The sequence below is a fragment of the Sceloporus undulatus genome, chromosome 10, assembly GCF_019175285.1.
Source record: "Sceloporus undulatus isolate JIND9_A2432 ecotype Alabama chromosome 10, SceUnd_v1.1, whole genome shotgun sequence".
Taxonomy (NCBI): Eukaryota; Metazoa; Chordata; class Lepidosauria; order Squamata; family Phrynosomatidae; genus Sceloporus; species Sceloporus undulatus.
The window spans coordinates 4,227,788-4,254,062 of record NC_056531.1 but is presented as its reverse complement, the minus strand read 5'-3'; the positions used below and the strand labels follow the sequence as shown (position 1 = coordinate 4,254,062).

Here is a 26,275-nt window from a genome sequence, read left to right as displayed (position 1 = left end):
GGTGCACAGATGAGTGTGGAAAGCTGGTAGGACTCTGGAATCTGGAATTGGCCCTAGGACTGCTAGTTGATGATCCCTACATAAGGATTAAAATGAGACATGCCTTTTGTTTTCATTCCATCTTATGTGTAATGTGGGTTCAGTACAATTATATACAATTGTCCCTCCATATTTGCTAGAGTTAGGGGCACAAGACCCCCGTGAATATGGGGGAAATGCAAATAACAAAAACAACATATTTTTAACTGAGAAGACACCTCTCTAGGAATCGCTAGGTCCTCCAGTACAACTCAGTGGTCAGCATCCAACAGACACTGATCATAGAACTACAAAAGCCTAGTAGAGTATCCTCTCTAGGAATCTCTAGGCCTTTCAGGGCAACTTTTAGTTAAAGTTGACCATAGAGTTGCGCTGGAGGACCTAGAGATTCCTAGAGGGAACGTATTAATCAAATAGGTGAATAATCAAAGCCGTCAGTATCAAAGCCGCAAATATGGAGGGATGGGTGTAATTGTGCAGTCGTGCATGCCATTGCATTCCTTATTCCCAGGTACGGATGTGAGAGCTGGACAGTGAAGAAAGCGGATAAGAAGAAAATAAATTCTTCTGAGATGTGATGCTAAGGATACTGTGGACAGCCAAAAAGACGAACAAATGGGTCCTAGCACAGATCAAGCCTGAAATCTCCCTGAAAGCCAAAATTATAATGTTTAGGTTGTTGTAGTTTGGCCACATTGTGAGAAGGCATGATTCATGGAAAAGACAATAAATGCTAGGAAAGGTAGAAGGCAGCAGAAAGAGAGGAAGACCACATGCCGGATGAATAGGCCCAAACAGAGAGGTCATGAGCATGGATTTGGAGGATCTGAGCAGGGCAGTGGAGGATAGGGAGTTTTGGAGATGTCTCATCCACAGGGTCACCATGAGTTAACAACAACAATGACATAATATAGAAATGCTTAATAACGTAGCGGCTACGCTTTGTACCTCCTCCCTCCTCCCTTTCTTTTTTATCCCAAGTGGCGTTTATAGTGCTGGAAATGTGGGCATGCCGTTATGGCATTTGTTTTTAACTTTTCATCTCTGTGCTGTGCTTTAAATTATGGCATCGGCTTGAGGATTTGGCTGTGGTTGCACATTGAGAAAATACATTCTGTGCCAGGGCTCAAGCCTCTTGTGCCAACCCAGAAACCCCCTGCCCCCCCCCCAAAACCTTGTCTAAAATTGCTCTCCAGTTTATATTGCAGCTGCTTTTTTCTTGGACACAGTTCCAAATGCAATTCCTGGTGCTTTAGTTATTCATGCGCGCACACCTGACTTTCCAAGGACATTTCCTTTGTCAACATAACATTCCACAAGATCAAACAGCCGACTTTGAAATCAAGGCCGAAAATGCATCATAGCCCCTCTGTCCTGCCAAGAAAAAAGGAGAAGGGGGAGGTTTTGCAGTGAATAGCTGACTTCTATGTAGTGGTTTTGGTGGGTGTGAAATATAGGCTGCATCCACACTGCAGAAATAATCTGATTTAACCCCACCTTCCCTGCCATGGCTCAGTGCTATGAAATTCTGGGAATGGTAGTTTGTTGTATATTTAGCTCAGAGAAGAGAAGGTTAAGACGTGATATGATAGTTCTGTTTAAATGTTTGGCGCGACGTCATATTGAGGATGGAGCAATTTTCTTTTCTGCAACTCCAGAGAATAATAGGACCTAGAGCAATGGATTCAAACTCCAGGAAAAGAGATTCCATTAGGAGGAATGTCCTGACAGTGGAGATTATCACAAGAGGGCTATTTATGCTTTAATAACACTATTCTAATGTTGTATAGCAAGAACAATAACAATGGCAATCTTCCTATCCCTGGTCTAGAACCCAATCTTCTTATCCCTGGTCTAGAAGGTTTGGACTACAACTCCTTGACGGACAGTTACATTGACTGGGGCTGGTGGGAAAAGCAGTCTAAAACATCGGGGATGGGAGTTGGGAAATGTTTGTTTCAACCCAAAGTGTGATTGGATGCAATGTCGATTAGAAAATGAGGCATGGCACCGAGAGTTCGAAGCCTATTCTCCCTCTTTCACTCAATTGAATTGATGGTTAGTGGATTCAGGACAGGCAAAAAAAGGGAAAGGCTGTTTTTCGCGGCATGTGATGAATTGCGGGAATTTTCTGCGACGAGACGCAAAGGCTTCAGTCAGGTTTAAAAGCAGATCAGACACATTTGAGAAGGTGGGGGGGGGGGAAGGCCTATCAAAACAGGGGACAGTTCCCAGAATCCCATAGCATTGAGGCTTGGCAGTTAAAATGGTGTTGAACCCGATTGTTTCTGCAGTGCAGATGCTGCACGAATGTTTATTTCACCATCATAGCAATGTAAAAGCAACAGAAGTCTGGAATGGCCTGAAATGTACAGATCTGTAATGCCGGAGTTTATATATATCTATATATCTATATATATGGCTTACCTCCTTGTGTAAGTTTAATTTGATGTATGTATATGGCTTACGTACTTGTAGGTTTAACGTGACCAATACAACATAGGAGACTGGCTTCTAATGAGTCTGACCGTTGGTCTGTCTAGTTCCCTAACCCAGCACCCTTTTAATGCGTTAGGACTACACCTCCCATTATCCACAGACTTCACACTTAGTGTTACTTCCAGAGAGGGATATTTCTGCTCGAAGTTGCCAGGAATTGAACTTGAGACTTTCTGTATACCACTGAGCTATAGATGCCTCTCCGCATTGCCTTCAACTAATCTCTAACTCTCTCTTTCCTTCATTTACCTTGCAGGCACAGCATGAAGCAAGCAACACATTCATAATGAAAAGAAACTCTAGGACTCTATAATACCTCGCCTAACAGATTCCAAGGATTTAAAAGAAAGAAAACGAGACCTTCTGGATTCCTTTTACAATGTCTGGATCTACTCAACCCGTGGCCCAGAGCTGGCGAGGAAGCGAACCCCGGTATCCTCCGCATGCTATGTCCTACCCAATGACAATAAGTCAGTCGCATATGGTAAGTGTGCTTTCTTCTCTCTTCCATCCGTTCTCGCCGGTTGTATCAACGAGATTAACTTTATCGTATTCTGGGGTAGGAATGTCAATATTGGATGATTTCATCTTCACACGTGAGGATGAATATTTTCTCCACTTTCCTCCCTGACCCAAATATTCCTCTGCTGTTTGTGCCTAGTATTCACACATCTTGAATGGTTTTTAGCAGTGGGAAACTCTGTGCAGAAGTGCATGTGAGTTGTTTTGCATGAAAATAGTATGTGTGTGTGTTTTGTGCAACCTCCCCACTGTTTCTAGAAATGTGGGCGTTTTCGCACAAAGCGGCATGTTTTGTCTAAAAAAAAGAGAGCAAATTTGCACACACAAAAACCCATGTGGTGTTTCTAAAAGGTGCTGAAAGAAAGAAGTTGGCAGCATGAGCTTTCATAGACTTTGGTCTACTTCCTCGGATGCATTTAATGGCATTTGAGGAAGTAGACTGAAGTCTACAAAAGCTCATGCTGCCAACTTCTTTTTTTTTCAGTGAGACTCAAAGGTGCCACAAGATCTCTCTACATACTGATTCCACAGACTAACACGGCGATAGCTTTGAATTCTACCAGAACAGATGCTGATTTGAGTTTTAGGCAGTTGTTGGAAACATTGCCATGCATTCCTTCTGGTAATGCACAGGTTAAAGGACTTCTTTTTACCCCTTTGGCCAAATAGACGGTGGTTGCAAAAGGTATTTGTGGCAGGCTGGAAGAGAGAGACTTGCTTGTTAGTCAGGCAGGTAGTCCAAGTGCTGGGAGTCTGAGCCAGGCATGGCCAGAGAAAGTCTTACAATGGACCCAGGGCACATCACTCCAGTTGCAGAAAAGGAGGAGAGAAGACTCGACGGATGGATTTTGTGGCAGAGCTAGCAGCCTGTTCTGGGCACAGAAAAAGTTCAGTAGCAAGTAGATTTGCATGTGTGTTCAGGTTGCCTGTCGACTTAAGAAGTGCCACCTAGGATTTCTTGGCAAGGTGCCACTCAGTGGCAGTTAACACCGGGAAAGACACAAGAGTGGTGTGAGGGCTCCCTGGCCTTAAGGGGGGTATTCCTCCTACTGGAATGAACAGTAGGAAGCCAGCACCAGACCTTAACAGAAAGGACTCGTGAAACTGAGCCCCCGAAAGAAGCTCTGCCAAAAAGGGGGTGGGAAGCCCAACCTGATCCCTATTCCCTGTTCCACTTGTAAGGAAAAATAGGTATCAAAGCTCATTTATGATGCTCCTTGATCCCCGCACAAAGATGAGCTGCAGGCAAGAATTCGCCATACGTGTGGCATCCAGCTTTCTATATGCATGCAACTCCTTGCAGGTCTGGGAAACCATAAAGCCCTGTGAGGAGAGACTTAGGGAGCTGGGTATGTTTAGCTTGGAGAAGAGGCGGTTAAGAGATGATATGATAGCCTTGTTTAAGTATTTGAAGGGATGTCATATTGAGGAGGGAGCAAGCTTGTTTTCTGCTGCTCCAGAGAATAGGACCCGGAGCAATGGATGCAAGCTCCAGGAAAAGAAATTCCACCTCAACATTAGGAGGAACTTCCTGACAGTAAGGGCTGTTCGAGGAATACACTTCCTCGGAGTGTAGTGGAGTCTTCTACTTTGGAGGTTTTTAAACAGAGGCTGGACGACCATCTGTCAATTGGGATGCTTTGATTGTGAGTTCCTGCATGGCAGGGGGTTGGACTGGAAGGCCCTTGTGGTCTCTTACAACTCTATGATTCTATGATGATAGGAGGACTCCCAACATCACACCTGATCCACATCTTGTGTGGATAGCCCTGCAACCATGAGGGCAGGAGCAAAGGCACTCCTTGCCCAGAGTGCCACTTAACCTCAGGCTGGATTTGCTGGAGATTCCCGTTTGCGTTGTGATCCATGCCCCCCACCAAGCTGAGCTTTGGAGGCTGAGCTAGGAAAACAGTACTTTCAGAGAGCACAACTTTCAGAATTTCCTAGCAAGCGTGTCCATTGACCATGCCAGCTGGAGCATTCTGGGCACTGTAGTCCAAAGGAGTAGCCTTCTGAAATTTGCTTGCAATGTTACAGGGCGGGCAATGATTTTGTGTAATGTGAAGTTGAAGATGCCAGCCACAGATGCTGGCGAAACGTCAGGAATAACTTCTAGAACATGGCCACATTGCCTGAAAAACCCACAAAAAACGATTTTGTGTAATGTCTCTGAGATCTAGGAAGTGGGGCTTGTGGATATAATCAGTTTATCCCTCGTTTCAAACATTGCACAGCAGTGGTCTATGAAATGAAGGTGTCCTCAGGAGCCCGCATATGCCAGAAACAGAGGCCACATGTGATTTGGTCCTTACCTGACCTGACTGATAGCGGGAGAGACAAACCCCCAACTCAGCAGCTTTGGAGATTAATGGCAAGGACAAGGTAGTTGTAACAATGGAGCTGCTGTTGTCTCTCGAGCCGCTTGTTGCATCCATGCTGATATGCGCCAAATGAGTAATCCAACCTGGATTACACTGCTGGCCCTTATCAGAAACAGCAGCTTTGATTACAAAGGCACTCCAGGTCCTTTCACCTTGAATCTGCAACGTGCATCTCTTGTTTGTAAGAGGCTAGAGCAGGCAGCTGTGGGTCGAGGTGACCTCTCCATCAATAGCTTCTCCTTTCCATTTGTTTGGAAATTTAAGTGCCAGGAGCTCTTTGTTTTTTTGGAAGGTCCCCAAAGCTGTGAATGGCAAGAGATAACTAATGGTAACTCCACCAGAAACAAGCCTTTATTGGAGTAGTCTATAAGACCCTCCCCAGTTCCTCTCCCAGTCTTGGCTTCACATGTTCAAATGTGCCAGCGCAAGATGTTTTGCTCTCTGAAGCAAAGGTCTCATTCCACACACAGAAGCCAGCTAGACTGGCAAATAACGTTTTCCTTCAGCATTAGCAATAGAAGAGTTTCTTCCACAGTATTTGGGGTCAACAGTCTAGTTTGTATGGAGAAGAATAGGCCTTGTGGCATACAAAGCTCTGTTTTCCAACGGCGAGAAATGTTAGGGGCAATGAAGGAAAACCGGAAGGGTGTCACCAGCTATTAGCATCTGCTGCTGGAGGCGGTTGTTTCACCCTGTCTGGTGGCACTCTGCCAGTCAAATCTTGAGCATCTTTAAGTTTTAGTGCCTGTTGTTTGAAGCTGCACCTCCCAGTTTGCCTCGGACTGATTCTGTGCTTTAGTTATTTGTGGGTTTTTCCACCTCTGTGGCCATGTTCTCGAAGAGTTTGTTCCTGATATTTCTCCAGCATCTGTGGCTGGCATCTTCAGAGAATGCTGGCATGGAAGAGAGCGAGGTCACACAGTGTATATATACCCCACTCTCTTCTCTGAAGATGCCAGCCACAGATGCTGGCGAAGCGTCAGTAATAAACTCTTCTAGAACATGGCCACATAGCCCGAAAAACCCACAAAAAACTATGGATGCCAGCCATGAAAGCCTTCAACTTCACATTCTGTGCTTTGTTGATAAGAACCTAGGGCTAGCTATTCTGTCACACTGAGCTGTGTGGTCTTTTTTGACCAGAAAGTATGGTGGAACTGCAATGAAATGAAGCGACTTGGGAATGAGTGCTTTTCTTCTCACAAAGGTACATCAAGCTAGATGTCTGTAGGTCTAGATCCGTCTTCCCTGTACAGTACCTGGCTCCCTTGAAATATGTTTGGCTACAACTCCCATGTCGCCTGGGACTTGTCATTTCGACACATACGGAGGGAACCAGATGGGGAAGACTAGTCTAGAAAGTTGTCTTTGGAACTCAGAAGTGACATTATTAGAACCTGAAATGAAGGACAGGGAAAGGTCCAGAAATACACAGAGTAAGTAGGACTTTGCAGGATGCTGGTGGCACCCTGGAGAGATTGGGCTTCTAATATCTCCGTTGGTAGAGGTCACTGAGTGATAAAGGGCCTGAACAGACAGGCCAAAATAAAGCTGCTTCGGGTCACTTTGGAGGTATGCTGTTTAAATGCTGCATGAGTCCTAAGAGGACGGAAGCCACACCAAAGCCACTCTCCAGTCCCAAGGACTGGAGCACAGCTTTGGCGCAGCTTCTGGCCTCTTAAGATGCATGTGTCTTTTAAACAGCATACCTCAAAAGCGACACAAAGCAGCTTTATTTTGGCCTGTCTTTTCGGGCCCAAAGAATAGCAACAAGTCCACATGGAAAGTTATTAGTACTGATTCTGGAACCCATTTTCCCCAAAGGCCTAGCAAAATTGAATGCCTTTAGATGTTTTATTTGGACTGGGGATTCAACAGCCAGCCCTTAGTGACTTCAGTTTTGGAGTGTCTATCTTAGCCCAAGTTAGTTTGGAGGGCGGCCAACCTACCAGACCAAGTTGGTAAGCAGGAATCTGAGAACTCAACTTGTGTTATAGTGGCAGGTTGCTCCGATTGGGAAACTACAAGAAGTGGCAGTGCTATAGGTCCAGCTGGCTCTTCTGGATCACCTGATCCTTGGCTAAATGGTAGTTGCAGTACTGCCTTATGTCTGTCCACCATGGTAGTGCATACAGTAGGCGAACAGCACCCCTCTCTGGCAAGCCACACCAGTAGCAAAACATCTGGAGGTAATTTCCACTGGAAAGCCTTGCTACATTAAACGGTGTAGTCCAAGAACCTTGATTTCCCCAAAATTCAGAAATTTGTCTTCGTGGGCTTAACTGTGTCTTCAGCATGAGCTTTCGAAGTAGACTGAAGTCTACAAAAACTCATGCTGCCAGTTTCTTTCTTTCAGTGAGTCTCAAAGGTGCTCCAAGATCTCTCTACGTACCGATTCTACAGACTGACACGACTATATCTTTGAATTCTGTGTCTTCAGTATTAAGTGGTGTGCCCCCCTCCACCCACCATGATACTATGGCCTCTTACTCTTTGTAGCTATACCCCTTTGGAACTATACCCTAGCATGCCCTGGCTCCATTTACTCAGCACTGCCATAAATGATTCACAGAGAGCAGTGTTGGCATTGTACCTATTTGTTTGTCACAGATCCTATTGCTTGGGTGCTACATGATGAATGTTCCCATTGCAAATGGCTTGCGTGCTAACGAGAAACATGCAGGGAAATGAACTTCCCTGACATAATATGGCCTTATTTTTGCAAATGGACTTGCAACTGAACTTCTGCTGTATTTGTTCTTACCTAGTTGAGTACAGGGGTGGGCATTTGTGGCAGATTTGGGCACCGGTTTTCTGTCCCAGAGCCCTCTGTGGGCCACACAGACTGATAAAAAATCAAGGAAAAGTAGAAATAGCTGGAAGTCCATGGCCGTTCTTTTTTTTAAGCCAGGTTTTTAATTGTTACAGAAAGGGAAACTGCAACCTATTTAAATGGTAAATTGCTGTTTTGGAGTTTTTCAGGAGAGACAGTTCAGCTGTGTGTGTAAAAAAGGGAGGACTGGGGGAATTGAGGACCACAAAACCAATTTTGGGGGTTGTATGCAGCCTCTCTGCTTTTGCAGAGGGACCAAAGTTCAGTGGTGGAGAACATGGTTTGCATGCAGAAATTCCTAGGTGATGCTAAAGGCCATCTGTACCTGGGACATTAAAGAGTTTCCCTTTAGTCTCAAGTGTCTTCGGCAGCTCTCCTTCTCATGCATCCATGCCTTTGCATGCCCTTTCTTAGCTCTCTTCCTCTGCTTCTGTTCACAGTGCTCTCCTGTAAGTGGAGAAAGTGGTCTTATACACTGCTCAAATCCAAGTCAGGTTGAATGCATCCCGCATACGGCCTAGATTTTCACCTGCTCAGCGTCTTGGTCTGATCTGCAGGGAGGCTATAGACAGCTGCTGAGGTAGCCACCCCTATCCTGAAAGAATACCCCTCAAAGTGAACTGCCTTGGGTCCCTTTCTGGGAAAGAGGTGGCATTAAAAATGAAATAAAATAAATAAAAATAAATGCTGGCACCATGAACCACCTCAGGGCCACTCTTGAAACTACCACCAGTTGCAACTGGGTGAGGTGGGGTGGACCATCCATGTGAATAAACAATGTGTGGACATACTGCATGGCCTGATCTTGTAATGACTCTCTTCAGCCTCGGTTATCTCCTTTTGAACTGAGAAGTGTGGTTGTGCCCTGTCTTCCGGAGTCTGGGGGGTGCTGAACATGATCAGGACCAGGGGCAAGCTAACAAGAAAGAGATAACAAAGAGAAAGGAGGCTTCTCCAGTAAGATAATCTTATATTTACGGAGTTCTGCGCGAGCAGAAGGTATTGGATTAGGAGAATAAGCACTTGGTCAAAGTTGGGCTTTGTATGAACTATTCCTGGACAAGGCAGTAGTAATTTTTTTTGTGGGCTTTTCGTGCTCTGTGGCCATGTTCTAGAAGAGTTTATTCCTGACGTTTCACCAGCATCTGTGGCTGGCATCTTCAGAGAATGCTGGCATGGAAGAGAGTGGAATGAGTTTATTCTGGCGTTTCATCAGCATCTGTGGCTGCTTCAGAGAATGTGGCATGGAAAGAGTGGGGTATTATATGCTGTGCGATCCCACTCTCTTCCATGCCCAGCACTCGAAGATGCCAGCCACAGATGTGGTGAAAACGTCAGAATAAACTCTTTAGAAATGGCCACAGAGCACGAAAAAGCCCACAAAAAAAATCACTACTGCCTTGTCCAGGAATAGTTCATACAAAGCCCACTTTGACCAAGTGCTTTCTCCTAATCCAATACCTTTGCCGCACAGAACTCCGTAAATATAAGATTATCTTATGGAGAGCTCCTTCTCTTTGTTATCTTTCTTGTTAGCTTGCCCCTGTCTGATCATGTTCAGCACCCCAGACTCCGGAAGAGACAGGGGCAAACCACTCTCTCAGTTCAAAAGGAGATAACCGAGGCTGAAGAGAGTCATTACAAAGATCAGGCAGCAGTTGTCCACACCATGTTTATTCACATGGATGGTCCACACACCTCACCCGTTGCACTGGTGAGTTCAAGAGTGGCCCTGAGGTGGTTCATGGTGGCCAGCATTATTTTATTTATTTTATTTCATTTTTAATGCCACCCCTTCCCAGAAAGGACCCAAGGCAGTTCACTTTGAGGGGTATTCTTTCAGATAGGGTGGCTACCTCAGCAGCTGCTATAGCCTCCTGCAGATCACCAAGACGCTGAGCAGGTGAAAATCAGGCCGTATTGCGGGATGCATTCAACCTGACTTGGATTTGAGCAGTGTATAAGACCACTTTCTCACTTACAGGAGAGCACGTGACAGAAGCAAGGAAGAGACTAAGAAGGGCATGCAAAGGCATGGATGCATGAGAAGGAGAGCTGCCGAAGAACTTGAGACTAAAGGGAAACTCTTTAATGTCCCCAGGTACAGATGGCCTTTAGCAAACCTAGGAATTCTGCATGCAAACCATGTTCCCACCACTGAACTTGGTCCCCTGCAAAAGCAGAGAGGCTGCATACAACCCCCAAAATGGTTTGTGGTCTCAACCCCCATCCCTTTTTTACACACACAGCTGAAACTGTCCTCCGAAAAACTCCAAACAGCAATTACATTTAAAGGTTGCAGTTTCCCTTTCTGTAACATAAAAAACCTGGCTTAAAAAAAAGAACAGCCATGGGACTTCGTATTCTACTTCCTTGATTTTATCAGTCTGGTGGCCCCAGAGGGCTCTGGGACAAAACCGTGCCCAAATCTGCCACAAATGCCCACCCCTACCACTAGGTAAGAACAAATACAGCAAAGTTCAGTGCAAGTCCATTTGCAAAAATAAGGCCATATTATGTCAGGGAGTTCATTTCCCTGCGTTTCTCCATTGCAAGGGAACATCATCATGTACCCCAGCAATAGGATCTGTGACAAACAAATAGGTACATGCCACACTGCGCACACCACTCCCCCCCCCCCCCCCCCCCCCCTCTGTAATCTTTAGGCAGTGCTGAATTAAATGGACAGGGCATGCTAGGGTATGTTCCAAAGGGGTATAGCTACAAAGAGTAAGAGCCATAGTAGCATGGTGTGAGGGGGCACACCACTAATACTGAACACAGAATTCAAAGATATAGTCGTGTCAGCTGTAGAATCGGTACTAGAGAGATCTTGGAGCACGTTGAGACACTGAAGAAAGAAACTGCAGCATGAGTTTTTTGTAGACTTCAGTCTACTTCGCAAGCCAGGCTGAAGACACAGTTAGCCCACGAAGACAAATTCTGAATTTTGGGGAATCAAGGTTTCTTGGACTACACCGTTTAATGAGCAATGCTTCCGAGTGGAAATTACTCCAGAGTTTTGCTACGGTGTGGCTTGCCAGAGAGGGGTGCTGTCGCCTACTGTGCACTACCAGGGTGGACAGACATAAGGCAGTACTGCAACTACATTTAGCCAGGATCAGGTGATCCAGAGAGACCAGCTGGACCTATAGCACTGCCACTCTGTAGTTTCCCAATCGGGAGCAACCTGCCATATAAACACAGTTGAGTTCTACAGATCCTGCTTACAAACTTGGTCTGGTAGGTTGGCCGCCCTCCAAACTACTTGGGCTAAGAGAGACACTCCAAAACTGAAGTCACTAGGCTGGCTGTGAAATCCCATCCACAAATAAAACATCTAAATGCATCAATTTTGCTAGGCCTTTTGGGGAACAATGGGTTCCAGAATCAGTACTAATAACTTTCCAGTGGACTTGTTGCATTCTTTGGGCCCGAAAAGACAAGGCCAAAATAAGCTGCTTTGTGTCGTTTGAGGTATGCTGTTTAAAAGACACATGCACTTAAGAGGCCAGAAGCTGCGCCAAAGCTGTCCTCCAGTCCTTGGGACTGGAGAATGGCTTTTGTGTGTGGCTTCGTCCCTTAGGACTCAGCAGCATTTAAACAGCATACCTCCAAGTGACCCGAAGCAGCTTTATTTTGGCCTGTCTGTTCAGGCCTATCACTCAGTACCTCTACCAACGGAGATATTAGAAGCCCAATCTCTCCAGGGTGCCACCAGCATCCTGCAAAGTCCACTACCTGTGTAATTCTGGACCTTTCCCTGGCCTTCATTTCAGGTTCTATAATGTCACTTCTGAGTTCCAAGACAACTTTCTAGACTAGTCGTCCCCATCTGGTTCCCTCAGTAGTGTGGGCGAAATGACAAGTCCCCAGGCGACATGGGAGTTGTAGCCAAACATTGTCAAGGGAGCCAGGTACAGGGAAGACGGATCTAGACCTACAGACAGTCTAGCTTGATGTACCTGTGTAGAAGAAAAGCACTCATTCCCAGTCGCTTCATTCATGGCATTCCACCATACTTTCGGGTCAAAAAAGACCACACAGCTCATGTGACAGAAGAGCTCCTAGGTGTTTACAACAAAGCACAAATGTTGAGTTGAAGGCTTCATGGCTGGCATCCATAGTTTTTTTGTTTTTCGGGCTATGTGCCATGTTCTAAGAGTTTATTACTGACGCGCGCCACATCTGTGGCTGGCATCTTCAGAGAAAGAGGGAGGGGGATATACCTGTGTACCTCGCTCTCTTCCAGGCCAGCCCTTCTATGAGATGCCACCACATATGCTGAGAAATATCAGGAACAAGAACTCTTCGAGAACATGGGCCACAGAGGTGGAAAAAACCCACAAATAACTAAAGCACAGAAAGCAGTCCGAGCAAACTGGGAGGTGCAGCTTCAAACAACAGGCAATAAAACTTAAAGATGCCAAGATTTGACTGCCAGAGTGCCACCAGACAGGGTGTGAAACAACCGCCTCCAGCAGCAGTATGCTATAGCTGGTGACACACCTTCCGGTTTTTTTCCGTCATTGCCCCTAACATTTCTCGCCGCTGGAAAACAGACTTTGTATGCCACAAGCCATTCTTCCCACACAACTAGACTGTTGACCCAAATACGGTGGAAGAAACTCTTCATGGCTAAGCTGAAGAAACGTTATTTGCCAGTCTAGCTGGCTTCTGTGTGTGGAATGAGACCTTGCTTCAGAGAGCATAAAACATCTTGCGCTGGCACATTTGAACATGTGAAGCCAATACTGGGAGATGAACTGGGGAGGGTCTATAGACTACTCCAATAAATGCTTGTTCTGGTGGAGTTACCATTAGTTATCTCTTGCCATTCACATCTTTGGGACCATTCCAAAAAACAAAGAGCTGCCTGGTGCTTAAATTTCCAAACAAATGGAAAGGAGAAGCTATGGATGGAGAGGTCACCTCGACCCACAGCTGCCTGCTCTAGGCCTGCTACAAACAAGAGTGCACGTTGACAGATTCAAGGTGAAAGGACCTGGAGCGCCTTTGTAACAACGCTGTTTCTGATAGGGCCGCAGTGTAATCCAGGTTGGATTACTCATTTGGCGCATAGCGCAGATGCAACAAGCGGCTCGAGAGACAACAGCACTCCATTGTTACAACTACCTTGGCCTTGCCTTAATCTCCAAAACTGCGAGTTGGGGTTTGTCTCTCCCGCTATCAGTCGAGTTTCAGGTAAGACCAAATCACATGTGGCCTCTGTGTTCTGGGCATATGCGGGCTCCTGAGGACACCTTATTTCATAGACCACTGCTGTGCAATGTTGAAACGAGGGATAAATGGGTAGACGTGATTATATCCACAAGCCCCACTTCCTAGATATCTCAGAGACATTACACAAAATCGTTTTTTGTGGTTTTTCAGGCAATGTGGCCATGTTCTAGAAGTTATCCGGATGTTCGCCAGCAGCTGTGGCTGGCATCTTCAACTTCACATTACACAAAATATTGCCCGCCCTGTAGCATTGCAAGCAAATTTGCAGAAGGCTACTCCTTTGGACTACAGTGCCCAGAATGCCCAGCTGGCATGGGTCAATGGACACGCTTGCTAGGAAAATTCTGAAATTGTGCTCCCTGAAAGTACGTTTTTCCTAGCTCAGCCTCCAAAGCGCAGCTTGGTGGGGGCAATGGATCACAACGCAAACGGGAATCCCAGCAAATCCAGCCTGAGGTTAAGTGGCACTCTGGCAAGGAGTCCTTTGCTCCTGCCCTCATGGTTGCAGGGCTATCCACACAAGTGGGATCAGGTGTGAGTGGGGAGTCCCCTATCACATAGACATAGAGTTGTAAAGAGACCACAAGGGCCTCCCGTCCAACCCCCTGCCATGCAGGAACTCAATCAAAAGCATCCCAATTGACAGATGGTCGTCCACCTCTGTTTAAAAAACATCCAAAGTAGAAGACTCCACTACACTCCGAGGAAGTGATTCCTCGAACAGCCCTTAGGTCAGGATAGTTCCTCCTAATGTTTGAGGTGAATTTCTTTTCCTGGAGCGTGCATCCATTGCTCCGGGTCCTATTCTCTGGAGCAGCAGAAAACAAGCTTGCTCCCTCCTCATATGACATCCCTTCAAAACTTAAACAGGCTATCATAGAATCTCTTAACCGCCTCTTCTCCAAGCGAAACTAACCAGCTCCCTAAGTCTCTCCCACAGGGCTTTATGGTTTCCCAGACCTGGCAAGGAGTTGCATGCATATAGAAAGCGGGTGCCACACGGGGCGAATTCTTGCCTGCAGCTCATCTTTGTGCTGGGATCAAGGAGCGATCATAAAGAGCTTTGATACATTTTTCCTTAACAAGTGAACAGGAATAGGGATCAGGTTGGGATTCCCCACCCCCTTTTTGGCAGAGCTTCTTTCGGGGGCTCAGTTCACGAGTCCTTTCTGTTAAGGTCGGGTGTGGGTCCTACTGTTCATTCCATAAAGGAATACCCCCTTAAGGCAGGGAGCCCTCACACCACTCTGTGTCTTTCCCGGGGTTAACTGACACTGAGTGGAACCTTGCCAAGAAATCCTAGGTGGCACTTCTTCTAAGGTCGACAGGCAACCTGAACACACATGCAATCTACTTGCTACTGAACTTTTTTTCTGTGCCCAGAACAGGTGCAGCTCTGCCACAAAATCCATCCGTCGAGTTCTTCTCTCTCCTTTTCTGCAACTGGAGTGATGTGCCTGGGTCCATTTAAGAACTTTCTCTGGCCATGCGGGCTCAGACTCCCAGCACTTGGACTACCTGCCTGACTAACAAGCAGTCGCGCTCTCCAGCCTGCCAAAAATACCTTTGGCAACCACCGTCTATGGGGCCAAAGGGTAAAAAGAATCCTTTTAACCTGTGCATTACCAGAAGGAATCATGCAGTTTTCCAACAACTGCATAAAACTCAAATCAGCATCGTTTGCGGGTAGAATCAAAGCTACGCCGGTTAGTCTGTGGAATCAAGTAAGTAGAGAGAGCTTGCGGCACCTTTGAGTCTCACTGAAAAAAAAAGAAGTTGGCAGCATGAGCTTTTGTAGACTTTCTCTACTTCCTCAAATGCCATAATGCATCCGAGAGTAGACCAAAGTCTATGAAAGTCAGAGCTGCCAACTTCTTCTCATCACCCTTTTAGAAACACCACATGGGTTTTTGTGTGTGGCAATTGCCTCTGTTTAGACAAACATGCCCGCTTTGTGAAAACGCCCACATTTCTAGAAACAGTGGAGAGTTGCACAAAAACACACACACATACTGATTTTCATGCAAAACAACTCACATGCACTTCTGCACAGAGTTTCCCACTGCTAAAAACCATCAAGATGTTGAATACTAGGCACACAACAGCAGAGGAATATTTGGGTGCAGGGAGGAAAGTGGAGAAAATATCATCCTCACGTGGGAAGATGAAATCATCAAATATGACATTCCTACCCCCAGAATACGAAAAGTTAATCTCGTTATACAGACCGGCGAGACGATGGAAGAGAGAAGAAAGCACCTTACCTAGCGACTGACTTATTGTCATTGGGTAGGACATGCATGCGGAGGATACCGGGTTCGCTTCCCGCCAGCTCTGGGCCACGGGTTGAGTAGATCCAGACATTGTAAAAGGAATCCAGAAGGTCTCGTTTTCTTTCTTTTAAATCCTTGGATCTGTTAGGCCGAGGTATATAGAGTCCTAGAGTTTCTTTTTCATTATGAATGTGTTCTTGCTTCATGCTGTGCCTGCAAGGTAATGAAGGAAAGAGAGAGTTAGAGATTAGTTGAAGGCAATGCGGATAGGCTTCTATAGCTCAGTGGTATACAAAAGTCTCAAGTTCAATTCCTGGCAACTTCGAGCAAATATCCCTCTCTGAGAAGTAACACTAATGTGAAGTCTGTGGATATGGCGGTGTAGTCCCTAACGCTTAAAAGGGTGGGGGTTAGGGAACTAGACAGACCAACGGTCAGACTCATTAGAAGCCAGTCTCCTATGTTGTATTGGTCACGTTAAACCTACAAGTACGTAAGCCATATACATAATCAAGTAAAACTTACACAAGGAGGTAAGCCATATATATAGATATATAGATTATATAAATCCGGCATACAGATCTGTACATTTCAGGCCATCCCAGACTTTCTGTGGCTTTTACATTGCGATGATGGTGAAATAACATTCGTGCAGCATCTGCACTGCAGAAACAACAGGGTTTCAACACCTTTTAACTGCCAAGCCTCAATGCTATGGGATTCTGGGAAACGCCCCTGTTTTGATAGGCCTTCCCCCACCTTCTGAAATGTGTCTGATCGCTTTTAAACCCGACTGAAGCCTTTGCGTCTCGTCGCAGAAAATTCCCGCAATTCATCACATGGCCGCGAAAAACAGCCTTTCCCTTTTTTTGCCTGTCCTGAATCCCTAAACCATCAATTCATTGAGTGAAAGAGGGAGATAGGCTGTCGAACTCTCGGTGCCATGCCTCATTTGCTAATCGACATGCATCCAATCACACTTTGGTTGAAACAACATTTTCCCAACTCCCATCCCCGATTTTTAAACTGCTTTCCCACCAACCCCAGTCAATGTAACGGTCCGTCAAGGATGTGTAGTCCAAACCTTCTAGACCAGGGATAAGAAGAGTGGGTTCTAGACCAGGGATAGGAAGATTGCCATTGTTTATGTTCTTGCTATACAACATTAGAATAGTGTGTTATTAAAGCATAAATAGCCTCTTGTGATAATCTCCCTGTCAGGACATCCTCCTAATGGAATCTCTTTCCTGGAGTTTGAATCCATGCCTGTATTTAGGTCCATATTCTCTGGAGTTGCAGAAAAGAAAAGTGCTCCATCCTCAATATGAACGTCGCGCCAAACATTTAAACAGAACTAGCATATTCACGTCTAACCTTCTCTTCTCTGAGCTAAAATAACAACAAACTACAATTCCCAGAATTTCATAGCACTGAGCCATGGCAGGGAAGGTGGGGTTAAATCAGATTATTCTGCAGTGGTGGATGCAGCCTATTTTTTCACACCCACCAAAACCAACACTACATAGAAGCAGCTATTCACTGCAACCTCCCCCTTCTCCTTTTTTTCTTGGCAGGACAGAGGGGGGGCTATGATGCATTTTCGCCTTGATTTCAAAGTCGGCTGTTTGATCTTGTGGATGTATGTGGACAAGGAAATGTCCTTGGAAGAGTCAGGTGTGCGCGCATGAATAACTAAAGCACCAGAATTGCATTTGGAACTGTGTCCAAGAAAAAGCAGCTGCATATAAACTGGAGAGCAATTTTAGACAAGGTTTTTTTTGGGGGGGCAGGGGTTTCTGGGTTGGCACAAGAGGCTTGAGCCCTGGCACAGAATGTATTTTCTCAATGTGCAACCACAGCCAAATCCTCAAGCGATGCCATAATTTAAAAGCACAGCACAGAGATGAAAAGTAAAAAAAATGCCATAACGGCATGCCCACATTTCCAGCACTGATAAATGCCACTTGGGATAAATAGAAGGGAGGAGGGAGGAGTTACAAACGTAGCCGCTACGTTATTAAGCATTTCTATATATGTCATTGTTGTTGAACGCATGGTGACCATGTGGGATGAACCATCTCCAAAACTCCCTATCCTCCACTGCCTGCTCAATCCCTCCAAATCCATGCTCATGACCTCTCTGTTTGTTTGTGCCTATCATCCGGCATGTGGTCGTCCTCTCTTTCTGCTGCCTTCCCTTCCTAGCATTTATTGTCTTTTCCATGAATAATGCCTTCCTCACGATGTGGCCAACTACGACAACCCTAACATTATATTTTGGCTTTCAGGGAGATTTCAGGACTTGATCTGTGCAGGACCCTTGTTCGTCTTTTTGCTGTCCACAGTAATCTTAGCACACGTCTCAGAAGAAATTTTTATTTTCTTCTTACCGCTTTCTACTGTCCAGTCTCACATCCGTACCTGGGATAAGGAATGCAAGGGCATGCACGGCGGCACAATTACACCCATCCCTCCATATGTTCGTCTTTGATACTGACGGCTTTTGATTATTCACCTATTGATTATACGTTCCCTCAGGAATCTCTCTAGGTCCCTCCAGCGCAACTCATGGTCAACTTTAACTAAAAGTTGCCCGAAGAGGCCAGAGATTCCTAGAGAGGATACTCTAACTAGGCTTTTGTAGTTCTAGGATCAGTGTCTGTTGGATGCGGACCACAGAGTTGTACTGGAGGACCTAGCGATTCCAGAGAGGTGTCTTCTCAGTTAAAATATGTTGTTTTTGTTATTTGCTTTCCCCAATCCCGGGGGTCTTGTGCCCCTACTCAGCAAATATGGGGGACAATTGTAGATATATTGTACGGCCCCACTTACACATAAGATGGAATGAAAACAAAAGGCATGTCTCACTTTTAATCCTTAGGTAGGATCCAGCGACAGCAGTCCCAGGGCCAATTCCAGATTCCAGATCCTACCGCTTTCCACACTCATCTGGGCACCCGTAGTCAGCAAGAAGGTGTGCTTGCAGGGAAACACGGTTTGTAGCAACAAGGTGCCACCAGGCGCTATACCTCCTCATACGGATGCTTTGTCAAAACTTGGATGTTTTTCTCTTCCTTCAGAAAACAGCACACCAGCAAACAAACTCAGTGGATTTGCAAAGCTTTCACCTGCAGGAAGTTCTTTTTAATCATGTGTTTGTCAAGAACCACCGAAACATTATTTATTCATTGCAGTTGTAACACATCTTCTTTCACCTCCCAGGCAGTGTCACATCCATTCACCAACTACAGCCAGACCTGTTTTGCTTCGGCAAGGCAGTTGCATCATCTGTATCTTCAGGCTATTGGACTTCAGTGAGGCATGCAAGAAAGTGACTGCAGCATGTATCCTCACCGACTAATAGGGATCTCCGGTTTTCCAGAACCAGTCAGCCAACTAACCATGCCACCTCTTCCGGATACAAGAGGCCAGAATCTTCAAACTCAATCTGTAGACTACTATGGGTCTATAAGAATCTTTCAAGATGCAGGAAACAACTGAGAATATTTGTACTCACTTGCACTCTGACTTTATCCATTATTCTGCTGACTATCAGGACCAGATCACTAAATACGATCAATCAGATCGAGACACACATGAGGTTTATGACTTCCATAATAGGCATTAGCCAAGTGTGCTTCTTCACTAAGTAATTCTCATTAGGAAGGAGCCTCTCAGCAGCCTGGAATTGGACTGCTATTTTTCATAACATGGTGCAATTTTTGTCAGTTATATCAAATGGAAAAAAATGTTATTAAAAGATGTGCTGATTACAACAAAAAAGATATTAAGCGACCACAAACATACATAAAAGGTTGAAAAACTGCCGTAAATGACTGAAGTAGGGTGTTTCGTTGCATCATTTTCTTTACTTTTCCGGCGACTTCAAACTTTCATGGATATTGAGCATATTTATTTGAAGTCGAAGGCTTTCATGGCGAGCAGCATAGTTTTTGTGGTTTCTTTCGGGCTATGGACCATGTTCTAGAAGAGTTTATTCCTGATGTTTCACCGGCATCTGTGACTGGCATTGTTAGAGAAGATGCATCTTCATTTTCTCTGAAGATGCCAGCCACAGATTGCTGGCAAAACGTTCTGGAACAAACTCTCTAGAACAGGGCCACTAGCCCAAAAAAAACCACAGAAACTAGGGATGCCGGCCACGAAAGCCTCGACTTCATGTTGTTCGTCATCATTGTTCAAGAAATTCCTTTGCTACGAAAAGCAAGGGCGAAAAGTTGGACTGAGCGAAAATGCCCAGTCAAGTGACTTTTTGGTTTAGTAGGAGTGACTAGAAAGAAAAATACTATGAATACCAATACCACAGAAGAAACCTACAGAAGGGAGGGGATGACCAGCAAAAACACTATGCCAAAGCAGACATGAGTTTTACCATACAGAAGAGATTAATATCCAAAGAGATGCTTCCTAACTGATGCGCATTCATCACATACATTAGCCAGCCGCAAGAACTTCATTGCTCCAACAGACCATTATATGCTTCCCATTGTGCAGTCCCTTGTGGCTGCGTATTAGGATAACAATGCTTTTATCATTTTCCTTCAGTTTAAGCACTTGTATCTCTTGCAGAAATGCAATACTTCTTTGAATCATCCTCCCTCCGTACCCCTCTCCCGCTGCCGCCCTTTGCTAAGCACAGAAATTGTACTGCTGGGAGAAACAATCTCGGATCGCTGGGGATGTCAAACATAGCTGCCTGCAAGAAGACTCCTTGTCACATAAATTGCTCAGATCACAAAACATTTTTTTAATGACTGAGCATCCCGAGTAAAAGCTGCAAAACACATGCCTAGATTGCTTTGAACCCGGCTGGGTCGCTCTAAACAGCTTTGCTTGTACATGCCTCCGTTTCAAATGACAACTACAAACAACAACAATGCCCTTGTGTGTTGGAAAGGTGGGATATTCTTGCCTCCCACCACCGTCCCCGCACCGTTGGGTTGTAGTGAAGCCCCAGTCATGCACCTATACGGGGCCCTGGAAAAAGGAAAGGAAGGAAAGAAAGAGTGAGAGACAACTCTCTCTTTGTAGTTGGCTGGAGAGGGAGACTTCCAGTTGTGACGGCCAGGCGTGCATCCCTCCAGTGTCACCCATGGAGCGGTACACCTGGAGGGATTCACAGGGGGCTTCTTGCTCACCCAGCAGCCACACAGGACCTAAGTGGCCCTCCAGAGGCTGCAGTGCCACCCTCACTGCTAGAGTGGCACGGTACCTCTGAGTCTGGCATTTATTCCCATCAAAAACCAAAATACACAAAATAAAATAAAATAAAATCCAAAAACCCATACCTTGATTTTGCCATTTATATAAAGACACATTCTCTATGCCACTGTGATATAATGGGGACTGAGCACCCTCGGATTTTGGTACCATGGGGGGTCCTGGAACCAAATCCCACGCAGAACCGAGGGCCCAATTTGCGTCACCGCCCCCGCATTTAATTTTTTGTCCCCCTCCCTAAGTTCACACAAGCAAACTCTCACAAAATATTTGGTACTGGAGATAAAAAGTTAGAAAATAAAACAGGAAGCCCTGTTTAACAGTATCACAAATGGATTAGATATCGCATTTTGCAGAAAACGGGAAACAACAGATGCGGATCTCTGATGTGGCACAGTTCCCCTTTTTCCCAAAACTGAGTCAGCCGTCGTCCGACATTAAGCCGACACAGTATCAAGAAGCTACACATCACAGTATCAGAAGCCATACATCAACCAAGATAGCACCAGCATGCCTAAGAGCAAGTAGCAACTTCAGAGGAAGGGCCGCTGCAAATGTACAGGATAACACTCGCCAATGTATGAGAAGAACAACCTAAGACGTGATGACAAAATATTGTGGCAAGGCTGTCAGAAATAATCCACTCTGACACCATTTCACTCCATGCCCTCAATGCTATGGAATTCTGAGAACAAGACACAATGCAATTGATAGACTACCTTAATTTTAACCTGTTTTCCGATACCTTTACCGCTGTATTTTAACATGTACCCTTATTATTGTATACTTCAGACTATGCCTCAGGCAGGTCTTTATTTTAACTTACGATATGTACAGTGCTGTGTAAATTATGGCGCTTCATAAAAACTGTAAATAATAATAATAAATCATAATAATAGTGGCACCAGAGCTCCGTTTGAGGCCCGATTTCCCAAAACCATGTCAAAATTTTTGGTTCCCCCCCCCCAAAAAAGCTCTGCCCACTACCTGAACTGGAAACAACATCCAAGCAAAGAAAGAGGCTGAAAATTATCAAACGTGGGAATCTGACTTCTTTGTAGTGCTTCGGCATGATGTTTGAAAAAGCTAATATCCGCAGCACCAAGCACACCCCACCCATGAAAGCTATGAAGACAACATTTTACAGAGGAGACGTAAATTTATGATTTTCAAACTGATAAAACATTAAAGAAATTTGTTTTACAAAGTTAAATTTTATTTGTGAATGCATATGTTTTGTTTTAACTTTATAGTGCCAGATTGGTTTTTTTCAGGGGTCGGCAACCCCGCCGCGCGGCCAGATCTGGCCCGGGCGAGGCTTGGGACAGCCTGAGCCTGGTCCCTGGTGCCGATTGGGCAATCGCGGGGCAGGACCGGGGCCTCTCGGTGAGAGGTCAAAGGCCCCGTGCCCTCACACGAGAGCCAAAGGTCTCTCGCACGAGCACGCGGGGCCTTGGTTGGAAGGAGCCCGAGGGGCCACCCGCGGCGACCTCCTCCCTCCTTCCCGGCCTCTGTGGAGCCGGGAAGGAGCCCGGAGAGAGAGGCCGTTGGCTGCAAGGGCCTGAGGAGCCCAGGACGCCTGGCCCAAGCCCTTCCCTTCGGCAGAAAAGGCCCCTTGGGAGCCCTTTCGGCCGAAGGGAAGGGGCCTGGGACGGGTTGCCCAAGCTCTTCCTTCGCCTCCTTCCCCTTCGCCCGAAAGGCCCCTGGACCCCGTTCGGCTGAAGGAAGGACCAAGGAGAGAGGCGGGCGACACACCTCCTCCTCCTGCGGGGCTTCAGGAGACCTGAGGTGCCTCGGGAGACACCTCAGGCCTGCGAAGTCCCGAGGCCCGCCCCCGGCAGGCGGCTCCGCCCCTGGAGGGTGGAAGCTCCCCCCCCCGCCTTCGCCCCCCAGTTGTCTGAGGGACAGCACCTGGCCCCCGGCTCAAAAAGGTTCCTACCCCTGGTTGTTTTGAACTTCAGTACAACAGCTTGGACCTAATATCTAGGAAATAGATGTAGGGTGCTTGGGTTGTTGCCCAAGAGAAAGGTAGTGTACCCCAAATAGTTTCGGTGTCCGACTGATCTATGACAAGTTACAAATCGTGTTCCAGAACTAGGCAAGGAACGTTAACAGGGAAGGTTACCTCGTGTAGGTCCAGAAAAACTGACCACAGTTGGGCAGGCGCACCTGTAAGATTCAGGGACGGTCTAGGATTTTAGGAGAAGGGGGGGGTCCAGACAAGTGCCACCATTATAATGGGGCTTGCGGTCGGGCGGCGCAGCAGCCACACACCATTCATTTTTCAATGGAAGGGGGGTCCGGACCCCAAGAACCCCCCCTTGGCTAGTCCTGGTAAGATGGTTTCTAAAGCTATAATTCGATGCATGGCGTTTTTAATTTTAACACATAGATTTCTGACAGTCAGGTGGCACAGGAATCCGCCTCCATTTCCATTTCTCCAAGAGATGCTCCAGCAAGGCGACTCAGAGTCCCATTTTGACATTTGTGTAAGTTTAAGTAAGGCACAAGATTGAAGTAAATTGGATTAAGGCAATCTTTCTCAGATGTTTGTTGTTTGGAGACCGATTTATAGATGGATGCCATTTCCTTGTCACTCTGGATAATTTAAAAAGCCTTTCAGCCGCTGCTTCGATGGTAGTTTATTACACAGCTGCACATGGAGACGGCTTGAGGCAAAGGAACAAAACAACCTGTTACCTATCAGTGGAACCTGCAGAAAGCAATCACAGAAGACATTGAAATGAAGACGCAAACAAAGGTGGTCCGAGAAAATACAAACAGTTTGGCGGTGAGGAGCAAGGTAAAATAAAAGAACGAAGTCGACTGTCCATGGAAATGACTAACAGTGGCCTAAGTGTAATGAGTCCCACTTTCCCTAAATCGTAGAAAATTAATATATCACGTCATCAGATCAAACCAACTATCAGTCATATCATCATTATTACCCTTATCATTATTTATTTCATATTTTCAACAACTATTACATGTAATCACAATTTCCATACAAAGTGGCGACCAACCTTGGGGCAACAATTTAGGCCCTAAGCCAAGAATGCTATCCTGACCCATCCGCCACAGGTTAATCCCTGGCCTGGCACGGCAACAATAAGTGTTTACATGCCGCGCCACTGCCACCCCATGGATCAGCTACCACCCATGCCTCCGGCCAACGCCATCATGTCTGGTAAGAAGACCCCTGTCAAGGTCCATAACAGCCAAACAGGGTGCCAATGTAACAGGTGCCCCAGTCTAACATAGCAGGCCAGAATAGTGGTCTCTCACCAAATGCAAACAGAGCAACCAGACTACTGGCTACACCGTGGACAAACAGCGGATCTATACACCAGTAAGGCCCCTTTGGGCCAGGATCACACCAGATCTGTTCTGTCTCATCTGGTCATCCAAACAGACAACTTGGGCCACAGTGAGCATGGGGCTTCGGCCCATGTGTACAGGCTATAGTTAAGTCCATTCATCTTTCAGAGGCAGAGAGTCTTGCAGCACCTTTGAGACTAACTGAAGAAACAAGTTGGCAGCGTGAGCTTTTGTAGCATAAGTCTACTTCGCTAAAGGCAATCTAGGAAGTAAAGATCGAGTCTACGAAAGCTCCGTCTGCCAATTTCTTTCTTTCACGGAGTCTCCAGGTGCTACAAGATCTCCTACATACTCATTCTACAGACTAACACGGCTACATCTCTGAATTCTTTCCGCGGTCATTTTACTTGTTTAAGACATCCAGGCACTCCCATCGGGCTACCTTGACGAGCCTCTGAACATGAAGTGAAAACGGAACAATTCTATGGACCAGAAGGTCACTTTTTAGGTGTGGGCAAGTGAAGGAACATGGCCTAAGGATTGCAGAGGTAGCAACATGAAGGAGCACTCAGTAGCTAACATAGCTGCATATGATCTCTTGCACTTAGCGTTTCTGAAACCAGTCCGATGCCATATAAGTGCTCCATAGATAGTAATAGATGCTTGTAAAATCTCGGGTATCGCGTTGCTTCACAAGGATAAACAGGCTGTGGTTTTAAACATTGCCTTCTTAGGGGATTGACGATATAGGAGCATTTCCAGCCTGTGAGCCATTGTTTTGTTTCCCCATTTGGTGGAGATGTGTGTCAGATTTGAGGATCCGCCTCGGTACTCTGTTGGTAAATGCCTCGTTCCTGGAAAACTTTTACGTCCCAAGTGGCTTTTGAGAGCAGGCTTCCACTCTTCTCTAAGAAAAGTCAGTTCGCATCAAAGGTTCTTCTTGAACGAATTGGCATTCTCCTAACATTCGGTTGCTCTATATGCCGGTGCAGTTGACTTCTTCTCTTTCACAGCTCTGCATATCGCTGCTGAACGTCCTTTCAGCTCAGTCCAGTTGTGTGCCATTAGACACAGCGCTAATGTAATGCGTGCCTCTATACAACTCAGGAACAGACTTCAGGAAGAATTATTGCAACAGACGGCACAGAAGCACAGATCTTTGACGGCATACAAGCAACAGTGTTCCTGTAAAAAAACCCTTGCAAGCACTACCCTCCTAACTGCTTAAGAGTTTCCCTTCCGGCTGAATTACCATGACTGCAATCCAAACGGCGAGAAATAACCCAGTTGACAACCACTTTAATTGCCATGGCCAATGCGTGGAATGCTGAGAGCGTAGTTTTGTGGACTTTAGCCTCTCTGTAAGAGAAGCTCTGTGCCAAAACAAAGACAGTTCTATACATTATACCAAGGAATAAAAAGTAGTGCCAGACTGATTAGTTCTGCAGTGGGGATGCAGCCTAGAAAAGAGACTGGCGTCTCGAATACGGCTCATACTAGGTTAATTATTATTATATGTCTACTATATAATAAGAATTATATATTATCAGGTTTATTTATATTTTTCCTACCTCTCTCTGATGATTGAGGTGGGGACAAGCCATAAAATATAGAATGACTGTTAAATGGACTAAATACGAATGTAAAACATGTTGACAGTTGTACAAAATACTAAAACTAAATGGTCATGGGTCCTTCGAACGACAACAATGCCACTTCCCTTACGTGAGGGATCCATGCCAGACACACACACCGCAAAGGAAATACGATAGGTGGAGCCCCATTAAAAAAAAACAAGGGGCTTGCGCGCACCAAGGGCGCATAGACGCGTTGCTTCTCCAGCGCAGCATAGGACGCGGGGCCGTAATTAAAATAGCACAGATTCTACGTTAAGTGGCCATAGTTGCATCTTAAAATCCTTGATT

General features: G+C 45.8%; 1 protein-coding gene across 22 annotated transcripts in view; it reads left to right on the top strand.

The window, feature by feature from the left end:
* The window catches only part of NCOR2 (nuclear receptor corepressor 2), a 284,263-nt gene that overhangs the window by 77,331 nt on the left and 180,657 nt on the right, over window positions 1-26,275 (top strand). For all 22 annotated transcript variants that reach the window (XM_042441337.1, XM_042441335.1, XM_042441357.1 and 19 more), the window contains one exon: window positions 2,795-3,022. In XM_042441337.1, the coding sequence (XP_042297271.1) occupies window positions 2,918-3,022 (105 nt within the window). In that variant the 5' untranslated portion in view covers window positions 2,795-2,917. The remainder of the gene's footprint in view (window positions 1-2,794; window positions 3,023-26,275) is intronic.